Here is a 15068-nt window from a genome sequence, read left to right as displayed (position 1 = left end):
CACTACTCTGACCCACTCCACACACTGAGGCTACACACTACTCTGACCCACTCTACACACTGAGGCTACACACTACTCTGACCCACTCCACACACTGAGGCTACACACTACTCTGACCCACTCCACACACTGAGGCTACACACTACTCTGACCCACTCGACCCTGAGGTTACACACTACTCTGACCCACTCGACACTGAGGCAACACACTACTCTGACCCACTCGACACTGAGGCTACACACTACTCCAACCCACTCGATACTGAGGCTACACACTACTCTGACCCACTCTACACTCAGGCTACACACTACTCTGACCCACTAAACTGAGGCTACACACTACTCTGACCCACTCTACAAACTACTCTGACCCACTCTACACTGAGGCTACACACTACTCTGACCCATTCTTAACTGAGGCTATACGCTATTCTGGCCCACTCTACACACTACTCTGACCCACTATACACTGAGGCTACACACTACTCTGATCCACTCTACACTGACGTAACCCACTACTCTGACCCACTTTACACACTGTGGCTACACACTACTCTGACCCACTCTACAAGGATTGGAAAGCTGCCGCAGTCATCCCCCTCTTCAAAGGGGGAGACACCCTGGACCCAAACTGCTACCCAAACTGCTACAGACCGATATCCATCCTGCCCTGCCTATCTAAGGTCTTTGAAAGCCAAGTCAACAAACAGGTCACTGACCATCTCGAATCCCACCGTACCTTCTCCGCTATGCAATCTGGTTTCCGAGCCGGTCACGGGTGCACCTCAGCCACGCTCAAGGTACTAAACGATATCATAACCGCCATCGATAAAAGACAGTACTGTGCAGCCGTCTTCATCTACCTTGCCAAGGCTTTCGACTCTGTCAATCACCATATTCTTATCGGCAGACTCAGTAGCCTCGGTTTTTCTGATGACTGCCTTGCCTGGTTCACCAACTACTTTCAAATCGGAGGGCATGCTGTCCGGTCCTCTGGCAGTCTCTATGGGGGTGCCACAGGGTTCAAATCTCGGGCCGACTCTTTTCTCTGTATATATCAATGATGTTGCTCTTGCTGCGGGCGATTCCCTGATCCACCTCTATGCAGACGACACCATTCTATATACTTCCGGCCCGTCCTTGGACACTGTGCTATCTAACCTCCAAACAAGCTTCAATGCCATACAACACTCCTTCCGTGGCCTCCAACTGCTCTTAAATGCTAGTAAAACCAAATGCATGCTTTTCAACCGTTCGCTGCTTGCACCCGCACGCCTGACTAGCATCACCACTCTGGATGGTTCCGACTTTGAATATGTGGACATCTATAAGTACCTAGGTGTCTGGCTAGACTGTAAACTCTCCTTCCAGACTCATATCAAACATCTCCAATCGAAAATCAAATCTAGAGTCGGCATTCTATTCCGCAACAAAGCCTCCTTCACTCACACCGCCAAACTTACCCTAGTAAAACTGACTATCCTACCGATCCTCGACTTCGGCGATGTCATCTACAAAATTGCTTCCAACACTCTACTCAGCAAACTGGATGCAGTATATCACAGTGCCATCCATTTTGTCACTAAAGCACCTTATACCACCCACCACTGCGACCTGTATGCTCTAGTCGGCTGGCCCTCGCTACATATTCATCGCCAGACCCACTGGCTCCAGGTCATCTACAAGTCCATGCTAGGTAAAGCTCCGCCTTATCTCAGTTCATTGGTCACGATGGCAACACCCACCCGTAGCACGTGCTCCAGCAGGTGTATCTCACTGATCATCCCTAAAGCCAACACCTCATTTGGCCGCCTTTCGTTCCAGTTCTCTGCTGCCTGTGACTGGAACGAATTGCAAAAATCGCTGAAGGTGGAGACTTTTATCTCCCTCATCAACTTCAAACATCTGCTATCTGAGCAGCTTACCGATCGCTGCAGCTGTACATAGCCTATCGGTAAATATCCCACCCAATTTTACCTACCTCATCCCCATACTGTTTTTATTTATTTACTTTTCTGCTCTTTTGCACACCAATATCTCTACCTGTACATGACGATCTGATCATTTATCACTCCAGTGTTAATCTGCAAAATTGTAATTATACGCCTACCTCCTCATGCCTTTTGCACACAATGTATATAGACTCCCCTTTTTTTTCTACTGTGTTATTGACTTGTTAATTGTTTACTCCATGTGTAACTCTATGTTGTCTGTTTACACTGCTATGCTTTATCTTGGCCAGGTCGCAGTTGCAAATGAGAACTTGTTCTCAACTAGCCTACCTGGTTAAATAAAGGTGAAATAAAAAATTAAATAAATAAAAAGTGGCTACACACTACTCTGACCCACTCTACACACTGAGGTTACACACTACTCTGACCCACTCTACACTCAGGCTACACACTACTCTGACCCACTCTACACTGAGGCTACACACTATTCTGACCCACTCTACACTGAGGCTACCTACTACTCTGACCCACTCTTCACTGAGGCTACACACTCATAACCCAGTCATGGTTGACCCAGTCATAGTTAACACAGTCATAGTTGACCCAGTTGTAGTTAACTCAGTCATAGCAGTCATAGTTAACCAAGTCATAGTTGACCCAGTTATTGTTAACCCAGTCATAGCAGTCATAGTTAACCCAGTCATAGTTGACCGGATCATTGTTAACCCAGTCATAGCAGTCATAGTTAACACATCATAGTTGAACTAGTTATGGTTAACCCGGTCATCGTTGACCCAGTCATATTTAACCCAGTCATACTTAACCCAGTCATACTTAACCAAGTCATATTTAAGCCAGTCATAGTCGACCCAGTCATAGTCTACCCGGTCATAGTTAACCCAGTCATAGTTGACCCAGTCATAGTTGACCCAGTCATAGTTGACCCAGTCATCATTAACCCAGTCATAGTTGACCCAGTCATCATTAACCCAGTCATAGTTGACTCAGTCATAGTTAACCCAGTCATAACAGGCAACTAAACACTAACTCTTCCCTGTCAGAAGTAGACCTCTGGCCAATGTCCTAAATGGACGCACACACTGTATATGAAGCAGACCACCGTAGTCCCTGTGCCCAAGAACACAAAGGCAACCTGCCTAAATGACTACAGACCCGTAGCACCCACGTCCGTAGCCATGAAGTGCTTTGAAAGGCCACCATTATCCTAGAAACCCTAGACCCACTCCAATTTGCATACCGACCAAACAGATCCACAGATGATGCAATCTCTATTGCACTTCACACTGCCCTTTCCCACCTGGACAAAAGGAACACTTATGTGAGAATGCTATTCATTGACTACAGCTCAACGTTCAACACCATAGTACCCTCAAAGCTCAATCACTAAGCTAATGATCCTGGGACTAAACACCTCCCTCTGCAACTGGATCCTGGACTTCCAGACGGGCCGCCCCCAGGTGGTGAGGGTAGGTAGCAACACATCTGCCACTCTGAGCCAGAATAACAACCTATCCCTAAACGTAACCAAGACTAAGGAGATGATTGTGGACTACAGGAAAAGGAAGACCGAGCACGCCCCCATTCTTATCAATGGAGCTGTAGTGGAGCAGGTTGAGAGCTTCAAGTTCCTTGGTGTCCACATCAACAACAAACTAGAATGGTCCAAACACACCAAGACAGTTGTGAAGAGGGCACGACAAAGCCTATTCCCCCTCAGGAAACTAAAAAGATTTGGCATGGGTCCTGAGATCCTCAAAAAGGTTCTACAGCTGCAACATTGAGAGCATCCTGACTGGTTGCATCACTGCCTGGTACAGCAATTGTTCGGCCTCTGACCGCAAGGCACTACAGAGGGTAGTGAATACGGCCCAGTACATCACTGGGTCTAAGCTGCCTTCCATCCAGGACCTCTACACCAGGTGGTGTCAGAGGAAGGCCCTAAAAATTGTCAAAGACCCCAGCCACCCCAGTCATAGACTGTTCTCTCTTACTACCACATGGCAGGCGGTACCGGAGTCCCAAGTAGGTCAAAAAGGCTTCTCATCAGTTTTTACCCCCAATCCATAAGACTTCTGAACAGGTAACCAAATGGTTACCTGGACTATTTGCATTGTGTGCCCCCCAACCCCTCTTTTACGCTGCTGCTACTCTCTGTTCATCATATATGTATAGTTACTTTAACCATATCTACATGTACATACTACCTCAATCAGCCTGACTAACCGGTGTCTGTATGTAGCCTCGCTACTTTTATAGCCTCACTACTGTATATAGCCTGTCTTTTTACTGTTGTTTTATTTCTTTACTTACCTATTGTTCACCTAATACCTTTTTTGCACTATTGGTTAGAGCATGTAAGTAAGCATTTCACGGTAAGGTCTACCTACACCTGTTGTATTCGGCGCATGTGACAAATACACTTTGATTTGGTTTGATCATGGGAAAACTAGCTACTCCAATATTCACCACCTTTTTATTTTTTTATTTTACCTTTATTTAACAAGGCAAGTCAGTTATTAACAAATTCTTATTTTCAATGACGTGCCAGGAAAAGTGGGTTAACTGCTTGTTCAGGGACAGATTGACAGACTTGTACCTTGTCAGCTCGGGGATTAAATCTTGCAACCTTTCGGTTACTAGTCCAACGCTCTAACCACTAGGCTACCTGCAACCCCACTAAACTAAAGACCTAACCTGGGTCCTGGACTGTCTCTAAATTCACCACATCATTGCCGTTCCTAAGCAAGCCTAACTAGACAATGACAAGAATTTGGCAGAGCGGATAAACACTGCCACTCATGTACAGGAGAACCATACTTCGTTTGATCCCCCTGTTGCAGGATAGCTTTCTTCAATGCAGGACATGTAAAACTTGTAGTGTATTTGAGTTTTAAAAAGACTTCTGAAGTTTGTAATTTCCATTTAGAAATTTCAACTTCTACAATAATATCCATTAATTATAATCCACACAAAAATTCACATTTCTTGTTGCTACAGGATCATAACATTGTAAATCCGGGGCAGGTAATTTGAAAGTCTATCCTACTTTCTGGACTGTTATTGATGACCCTGGTCACTATTTTCAGAGCCAAGTCACTGAACTGTGAAATCTTGTTATGGTACCATATTGACCATATACAGTGGGGCAAAAAAAGTATTTCGTCAGCCACCAATTGTGCAAGTTCTCCCACTTAAAAAGATGAGGCCTGTAATTTCATCATAGGTACACTTCAACAATGACAGACAAAATTAGAAAAAGAAATCCAGAAAATCACATTGTATGATTTTTAATGAATTTATTTGCAAATTGTAGTGGAAAATGAGTATTTGGTCACCTACAAACAAGCAAGATTTCTGGCTCTCACAGACCTGTAATTTCTTCTTTAAGAGGCTCCTCTGTCCTCCACTCGTTACCTGTATTAATGGCACCTGTTTGAACTTGTTATCAGTTTAAAAGACACCTGTCCACAACCTCAAACAGTCACACTCCAAACTCCACTATGGCCAAGACCAAAGAGCTGTCAAAGGACACCAGAAACAAAATTCTAGACCTGCACCAGGCTGGGAAGACTGAATCTGCAACATGTAAAGCAGCTTGGTTTGAAGAAATCAACTGTGGGAGCAATTATTAGGAAATGTAAGACATACAAGACCACTGATAATCTCCCTCGATCTGGGGCTCCACGCAAGATCTCACCCCGTGGAGTCAACATGATCACAAGCAAAAATCCCAGAACCACACGGGGGGACCTAGTGAATGACCTGCAGAGAGCTGGGACCAAAGTAACAAAGCCTACCATCAGTAATACACTACGCCGCCAGTGACTCAAATCCTGTAATGCCAGACGTGTCCCCCTGCTTAAGCCAGTACATGTCCAGGCCTGTCTAAAGTTTGCTGGAGAGCATTTGGATGATCCAGAAGAAGATTGGAAGAATGTCATATGGTCAGATGAAACCAAAATATACATTTTTGGTAAAAACTCAACTCATTGTGTTTGGAGGACAAAGAATGCTGAGTTGCATCCAAAGAACACCATACCTACTGTGAAGCATGGGGGTGGAAACATCATGCTTTGGGGCTGTTTTTTTGAAAAGGGACCAGGACGACTGATCCGTGTAAAGGAAAGAATGAATGGGGCCATGTATCGTGAGATTTTGAGTGAAAACCTCCTTCCATCAGCAAGGGCATTGAAGATGAAATGTGGCTGGATCTTTCAGCATGACAATGATCCCAAACACACCGCCCGGGCAACGAAGGAGTGGCTTCGTAAGAAGCATTTCAAGGTCCTGGGGTGGCCTAGCCAGTCTCCAGATGTCAACCCCATAGAACATCTTTGGAGGGAGTTGACAGTTTGTGTTGCCCAGCAACAGCTCCAAAACATCACTGCTCTAGAGGAGATCTGCATGGAGGAATGGGACAAAATACCAGCAACAGTGTGTGAAAACCTTGTGAAGACTTACAGAAAACGTTTGACCTCTGTCATTGCCAACAAATGGTATATAACAAAGTATTGAGATAAACTTTTGTCATTGACCAAATACTTATTTTCCACCATAATTTGCAAATAAATTCATAAAAAATCCTACAATGTGATTTTCTGGATTTTTTTTCTCGTTTTGTCTTTCATAGTTGAAGTGTACCTATGATGAAAATTACAGGCCTCTCTCATCTTTTTAAGTGGGAGAACTTGTATGTGATCTGTTAAAAAAAATAGTGGGAATAGAGGGAATAGGGTATAATTTGGGATGCAACAACATATTTTTTGTTTGTGAATTATTTGAATTAATGATTTGAAAGGGGATGAGCAGGTAATCACAATGTCTTCCATTTTCTCATACAGACATGCCACCCATGATGGACGTAAAAGGCGAGCCAGGGCCACAAGGAAAACCTGGACCCAGAGGCCCATCTGGTCCATCAGGACTTCCGGGAAAACCAGGACTGGGAAAACCGGGTTTCAATGGCCAGCCTGGCCCTCAAGGGCCTCCAGGCTTTCCCGGCATTGGGAAGCCCGGACTTCCAGGTCTCCCAGGAAAGGGGGGCATGAAGGGGATGCCCGGGAATAATGGTGAGGTTGGGCTCAGGGGTGAACCAGGTCCGAGAGGACTTCCAGGTCAACCAGGTCTCCCCGGGCCAGCTGGCCTGTCTCTGAATGGCAAACCGGGGCTTCCCGGTGGCAGGGGCCAACCTGGGTCTCGTGGAGAACCAGGACAGAAAGGTGGACCTGGAAATCCCGGGGAGCGTGGAATCAATGGGGAGAATGGCAATGGGAAGCCAGGGATACCAGGACCCAGGGGCCCCATCGGGCTTAGGGGCCTACCAGGGCCAGCTGGTAACCCGGGTGTGGGCAAACCAGGACTGAACGGGCTTCTTGGTCCATCTGGGCCTAAAGGGGATCAGGGGCTCCCAGGAAGAATAGGAGAGCCAGGTGAGGCCGGCAATCCAGGGCTGCAAGGCCAGCCAGGACCCATTGGATTGGGCAAGCCTGGTAATGATGGATTGCCTGGAGGAACAGGTCCACTTGGGCCTAAAGGTGAGCCAGGGCTGAGGGGTTCTCCAGGGTTTCCTGGAACTCCTGGCTATGGCAAGCCTGGTCTTTCTGGGCTGAAAGGAGACACAGGCCTTTCCGGAGGACCAGGGGTACCTGGAGATAAGGGTGAGCAAGGGATTGAGGGGCAGCCAGGAGACATGGGTCCAGACGGACACCCAGGACCACCAGGATTACAGGGCCCCATGGGGCTCCCGGGAAAACACGGCATGCCCGGCCTGAAGGGAGAGTTGGGTCCCCAGGGTCATCCAGGTCTTCCAGGGTTCAGAGGGGATCAGGGTCCCGGTGGTCTGTCTGGAAAACCTGGCATTCCTGGAGACAAAGGCCCGCCGGGTCCTAATGGGGCTATCGGAAAACCAGGGCCCAAAGGTGAGGCAGGGCATATAGGCCTGCCAGGAAATCCAGGTCTTTTAGGCAATCCTGGACCAAAAGGGGAGTTTGGGTTTGTTGGGTCTCCAGGACCAAGAGGCCAGTCTGGTATCCCTGGTCTTCAGGGACCTTCAGGGCCAATGGGGCCACAGGGTATCCCAGGTCTGAAGGGCGAATCTGGGCTGCCTGGTCTTCCAGGACTGGGCATGCTTGGAGAAAAGGGAGTTCCTGGTCCTCAAGGTCCCCAAGGAAAACCAGGCAACTCTGGGCTTAACGGCAACCCAGGCCCACCTGGGCCACCCGGGCCCCCTGGCCCTGCAGGAAATGGCCAAACCATCGTGGCTGGGCCAACGGATTCAGAGTTGGGCGGAGGCGAGGTACCAAACGGGAGGAACCCAAAACCACAGTTTGGCCGTGCAGAGCTCTCTGCCTCCCTGGCACCAGCATTTACTGCCATCCTTACCACACCCTTCCCTCCCTCCGGGATGCCCATCAAGTTCGACAGGACCCTGTACAACGGGCAGAATGCCTACAACCCTGCCACCGGTATCTTCACCAGCCCCATGTCTGGTGTCTACTACTTTGCCTACCACATGCACGTAAAAGGACTCAATCTGTGGGTGGCGCTGTACAAAAACAATGTTCCCGCCACATACACCTACGACGAGTACAAGAAGGGCTACATGGACCAGGCGTCTGGTAGCGCCGTCCTTGAGCTGAAGGAGAACGACCAGGTGTGGATGCAGATGCCCTCGGACCAGGCTAACGGGCTCTACTCCACCGAATACATCCACTCGTCCTTCTCAGGGTTCCTGCTCTGTCCCACATAACGCCTTGCTAGTCAACTATCTCCTAGGGTAACCCCTAGTGTCCCTATATAATAACACCTGCAGCCATAACAGAATAACACCACCTGTAGAATGTTATCATCAACAACGACAGAAAAGACTCTGTGAACGAAAGACAGAAAGAGTTAAATAACAGGAGAAGGATACTTCATGCTGTGCTCTGTGTTTTTATCTCTTTCTTTCAAATGTCAGTTTTTGGTTATTTTTTTGGTTGTTGCTTATATTATTATAATTATTGTTATTGTCATAATTGTATTTTTATTTTGCCGTTGGCGTCAATATTGCTGTTGTTTATTGGATTCAGACTTTTAAGTGCCTTACATTGTAATGCGTAAGTAACAGTTATTAGACCTACCCATGTGACTGCATATCCTACTCAAATGCTCTGATCAGTAGGATGACATCGTCGGACCCTGGGGCTCCGATTGGTTCCCCTGGCTGCAGTCACTTCCTGCACAAAAACCTCCCATTTCCTCCCGTGTGCGTGTCCTCCATTTTATGTCAAGAGCTTGCTTATTTAAATAAATATTTCACATAAAGATGTACCATTACACATACAGTATGAACAGTGTATTCAATGAACAAAATGTTCACATTTAAAAAAATGTAAAGACCAGCTATAGGGATCGATGGATCGTTGTTTATCAGTAAGCTCTGATGTTTTGACGGTCAACTTCCAGTTGTCTGTTGGGTGATAATTTCCTGGCTCTATAAGAGGCTTGTGCTGAACGGATTGGTGCTGATAATAGAAGCTGATGGTTTTGGATTGTGGCTATTACTTGATCAAAAATAAGTCATTGGTGTATCCAACTGATTCACACAAATCTCTCTTTGACAAAGCATCAATATACAAACCAGTAACCTAAAGAATTATAAATATATAGGACACATTAAATAGACAACTGAATAAATCTATAAATAAATGTGTATGTTAATCATTATATTAATAAATAAATGTGTCAGCTAATGGACAGAAATAATAGGCCAAATGCATTAGGATCAACGCCATGCTTCCCTGCATCGATCCATCCTGTGGCTATTCCCATTAATCACGTGCACTGCAGATCCCTTTATTACATGCTCTATGCCACACATACAGTATACCATTGACATCACTGCTTCTTGTGTCCACTAACACCAAGGCTGTGACCGAGCAATCAATGCCCTGGGGCCCTTCACATTAACATTTAGAGTGAATATTCTGAGCGAAAGCTCATGTGAAAAGCCTCATTCCGTCTACAAACTACAAATCTTTCAGAATTTCACAGATCGACAACTGGCTAGAGGCCATCCAACCTGTTTCTACAGAATAACCCTTTGAAGGTTCAGATCCAACCAAATGGGTGCATAGGGTGCAGTTCAAATGATCTCCTACATCTTACACAGCCCTCCCAGTATATGGTGCTATGGTGTTGAACTCATTGTGTTTATACGCGTACAGTAACAATTTCCAATCCACCGTAAACATCACCATAACAAAGGTTAACCATTGATTTTCCATCTTAAGTTACTGTACATCGCCAACCAAAATGGTTTACCCATTGCTCAGTTTGATGGAACATCTGATATTGCCACAGGATATTCTTAGCTGATGTCTTCTGACAGAGTATGAAAGAGGGTGCACTTTCAGAAATCAGAATGCATGGATCTCCAAATGAATAAGTAAAGGGAGAGAGAGAGAGAGAGAGAGAGACAGAGAGAGAGAGAGAGGGAGAGGGAGAGGGAGAGGGGGAGAGAGAGAGAGAGAGAGAGAGAGAGAGAGAGAGGCCCGGTGGTTGTGAAATCCTGATTGTATAACACTTAACATGGCTCTGCTATTCTGGAAGAAATGGTGGGACAAAGGTGAGAATTGTGTTTGCCATGTGAGTTTTACTGGTGCTGTGTGGAATGAGGCTGTGGGGTGCGACTGATACAGCCGGAAACACTCACACGGTGGGTGTATCTCTTCTCACTGTGTGTATGTGTCTGTCTGTTTTACACACACACTCAACTCGCATCCGTTACAACTTTACCTGGGTGAATTATGAACTTCAGAGACCATGGACCATGGAGAGTGTTTTCTGAGTCATTTGGGAGCATGCACTTCTAATCAATATTCCACCAGTTTGAATTGAAGATTTGATTCGGTTCAAATAGGACGTGTGTGTCTTCATGGCGATTAAGTAAATGGCCCTCATAGCTTGGGAAATGTCACAACAGAAGAGAGGAATTCTGTTTGGTACAATTAGTGGGCTACATACCCACTGGCCACAGATGTCAGTTCAACATCTAGTTTTGATTTACATTTGGTTGAATTGTCAACTAACGTTAATTCAAAGTGAAACAATGTTGATTCAACCAGTTTTTTCCCAGTATGCAAAGATGAGAAACGTACAATAGAGATGCAGGAAATGTATGCAAAGTAAAATGATTATATTGTTGGAAAAAACATGCTAGACTTTTAAAACAAGGAGTTATTGACTAACACTGGGCAGGTTACAAATCATGAAGGTATTTTTGTGCATTAATTCTGTGAATTTGGTCAGCAAACTGATAGTAGACATGGGAGAATCCGGGACGGAATGAACGGGACAATACCTATCTTAAAGTCCTTCATCTTCCAGAAACCTTGGGCTCAAGGTTATATCATACAGTATATCACACTTCCTTATTGTAAATTCAATGTAGGGATATCATATTGTATGTTTCAAGATTTAGAGATATTAAACACTTTTATAAATGGTGGGAATACAAAGTTTAGACTCCTCTGATGATATTCATGGTGAAATTAGCAGAATGTTTAGTCGCACCCATCTCTTTTCCTTTGTCTAGATTTTGAGATCTGCAACAGTACAACTTGTTTAGTATTAATTTGAACTTATCAACACGAATTGGAGTATTTAGAGTACTAAATAGGTAGAAAACACTTAACAGAAAAAGGCTATGTCAATAACTAAATTTGGACAAAAATGCAGATAGAAGCTCTCAAATACCCAAGAGTTCACCCTTTATTCAGTCTAGAACCTGAGGCCAATATTAAATCAAAATGGGTATGCAGTCCCCCTCAAAAAAAATAAAAAAATAACATCATGCATGCTGGATTATCGCTACAATTTTCTGCATATTAGACTAATCAAAACATACTGTATTGCTGTGCCTGAATAATTGTTCTGGACATCCTGGAGAAATGGTCATCACTTTTGACTGAGTAGAACCTTGAGTCTCACAATCAGTATTTTAAATGTATGTAGGTCTAATGGAGGCACTTTCACTGGTCTGTTTGTGGCCCCTTTTCTCTCATCATTATCTGAACATAACTAAAGCAAAGTCTATGTGTCATTATTGTTGTGTGAGTCCACCAGACAATTTAAGGCTTGTTTTGGTTATGTACTGTATGTTGCCTTTTATTGCCTCATTCTTTCAGACATTTGGAATGCTGTTTTGGAATGGAGTGGCTAGACTATAACTCTCCTTTTTTATATTCTTTGTCATAGACAATGTCACTTGGTTGCAGAGTTTGCAGTGCGTGTGCAAAAACATTTTTCTCCCAATGTACTGCCTTGATTACAAACTGACTTGTTTTCTATTCAATGATTAAAAAAAAATTAAAAAAATAGTTTCTACTTTAATAAGCCTTTGCTTCGGTTTTAAGGGATATTTGTTTGTTATAGTTTGGAGATAGATACAAACGGTCATTCCCATTTGCACATGACATTAATGAAGATGTATTTATACATTTGTTATAATTTAACAGGAATGCCAAAACCGACCACCGAAGCATGGTAGAAATGGTATGTAACAGCATTGAATGAGTTAAAAGCATTTAGAACATGAAGTCAGCATTCTAGCATTTGTTCGTGAAGGATTTTTTTGTGATTTTTTGTTCATTTGTTGTGTAATGTACAATGTATCAACCTATAGGATTATTTGTCTTGTACATGGCTATTGTGTGCACTCTATGCAATAGAACTTGGGTATAAAATGCACTCTTCTAGCTAGATTGTTTTGGTCTGCTTATACAAAATGTACAGTACTTGATTGTATTGATACCACATCAATAAATACTTTCTTGTATATTCGTGCTACTTTTTTTTCTAGATTCCATATCCATTTGAAACACATCACATTTGGTGACAGAGAGTATTAGTAGTGTAGGCTTACTGTCTGGGCCTTAGTATAAAACCAAGGTATGAATCAACACATAGACTGCTCACAGAACATTATGCACTATACAAATAACTATAGAAGTCACTCTGGATAATAAAGACTGTCTGCTAAATGAATATGCTGGGGCTCCACCTCCCCCATAGCCCTTTATTAACATAGGCCTTGTTTTCTACAAAAACACACATCCATCACACATGGGAAGCAAGAGCTACTACTGTTCACAGACACATCAGTTTGGCCAAAGTTGGGTGGGCTATCAGCTGATTATAGCGAATGTAGATTATGTAAATCAGCTAGATCGCTGGTTAGCTAGTTAATTATGCTGTCCAAACAATCTATCTAGTCTTTACTTTTTGGGTTTGTTCTGTTGCTGACATAGAGAGCTTGAGACTATAAGATTTTTTCAGCATTTTTGTCCAAATGTAGTTATTGACATAGCATTGTCATGTTAATGTTCTCTACCTATACTACCATTCAAAGGTTTAGGGTCATTTAGAAATGTCCTTGTTTTTGAGAGAAAAGCACATTTTTTGTCCATTAAAATAACATCAAATTGATCAGAAATACAATGTAGATATTGTTAATGTTGTAAATGACTATTGCAGCTGGAAACAGTAGATTTTTTATGGAATATCTACATAGGCCCATTATCAGCAACCATCACCCCTGTGTTCTAATGGCACATTGTGTTAATCCAAGTTTATCATTTGAAAAGGCTAATTGATCATTAGAAAACCATTTTGCAATTACATTAGCACAGCTGAAAACTGTTGGACTGACTAAAGAAGCAATAAAACTGGCCTTCGTTAGACTAGTTGATTGTCTGGAGCATCAGCATTTGTGGGTTCGATTACAAGCTCCAGAAACAAATAACTTTCTTCTGAAACTCATCAGGCTATTCTTGTTCTGAGAAATGAAGGCTATTCCATGTGAGAAATTGCCAAGAAACTGAAGATATTGTATAACGCTGTGTACTACTCCCTTCACAGAACAGTGCAAACTGGCTCTAACCGGAATAGAAAGAGGAGTGGGAGGCCCAGTGCACAACTGAGCAAGAGGACAAGTACATTAGAGTGTCTAGTTTGAGAAACAGACGCCTCACAAGTCCTCAACTGGCAGCTTCATTAAATAGTACCCGCAAAACACCAGTCTCAACATCAACAGTGAAGAGGTGACTCTGGGATGCTGGCCTTCTAGGCAGAGTTGCAAAGAAAAGGCCATATCTCAGACTGGCCAATAAAAATAAAAGATTAAGGTGGGCAAAAGAACAGAGACACTGGACAGAGGAACTCTGCCTAGAAGGCCAGCACCCTGCAGTTGCCTCTTCATTGTTGCTATTGAGACAGGTGTGGATGTGCATGTGCTAATTTAATCTCCATTTACGGTGGCATACGTCTCCAAATACTAATTAAAAAGTATGGATTTCCCCCAAAAAAGAAAGTCATGCAACAACAGTCGAAAAACTTAGGTAGGCCTACACGGTAATTGTTTAAGAATGTACATTTCTTTAAGTATAGACCGCATAGCCACTCGAAAGAGTTGGAGGTTCATTTCAAAAACTCTAGATGGCGCTCAACTCCATGGAGTTACAAGCAGGCCGACATCTTTCAATGACATGAACAATGTCCTGTTCAATGTGATGTTAGTTTCTCATAAAAATATAAAGGGACAGTTCAATCAACCACTAGGGGGTGTGTATGTCCCACTATGAGAAAGTGGACCAAAAGAGAGGATATTTAAATTATTACACATCGAGTTACTATAACATGTTCTCTATTCATAACATGATGGTATATTTTTAATGGATGAGGTCAGTAAGCTATATGGGCACACATGTCTGTGTCAGATCCATTTATATAGCCAATCACACAAAACAAGCGATTTACCTCATCCCTTTAATGTTTGTTATATTAAAACATGGGTGGACGTAGAATACAGACTTGTATCACTGGTGACCTGGCTGGGGTTCGGTCATCCAACTCGGTGGACCAAAATGACTCACCACCTCGTGAGTCGTATTGCTCATCACTTCGTGGTTGGTGATGATGAAAGGATAAACAATCCATCCACTTACAAACTTAAGCCGACTGTCTACTGCCCAACCTGAAATAGACATTATAACCTCTCGAGGACTCCAATGTAATACATGCAAAAATAGCACATTTTATACGTTATTGTTGTTCT

General features: G+C 43.7%; 1 protein-coding gene across 1 annotated transcript in view; it reads left to right on the top strand.

Annotated features, from left to right (window-relative positions):
• Window positions 1-12791, top strand: part of LOC135551895 (collagen alpha-2(VIII) chain-like) — a 155018-nt gene extending 142227 nt beyond the window's left edge. Inside the window, exon 3 of the mRNA XM_064983171.1 lies at window positions 6814-12791. Within this exon, the coding sequence (XP_064839243.1) occupies window positions 6814-8720 (1907 nt within the window). The 3' untranslated portion in view covers window positions 8721-12791. The remainder of the gene's footprint in view (window positions 1-6813) is intronic.
• Window positions 12792-15068: the final 2277 nt, after the last annotated feature.

The sequence above is a fragment of the Oncorhynchus masou genome, chromosome 13 (assembly GCF_036934945.1).
Source record: "Oncorhynchus masou masou isolate Uvic2021 chromosome 13, UVic_Omas_1.1, whole genome shotgun sequence".
Classification (NCBI taxonomy): domain Eukaryota; kingdom Metazoa; phylum Chordata; class Actinopteri; order Salmoniformes; family Salmonidae; genus Oncorhynchus; species Oncorhynchus masou.
This window is presented reverse-complemented; position numbering and strand designations above follow the sequence as displayed.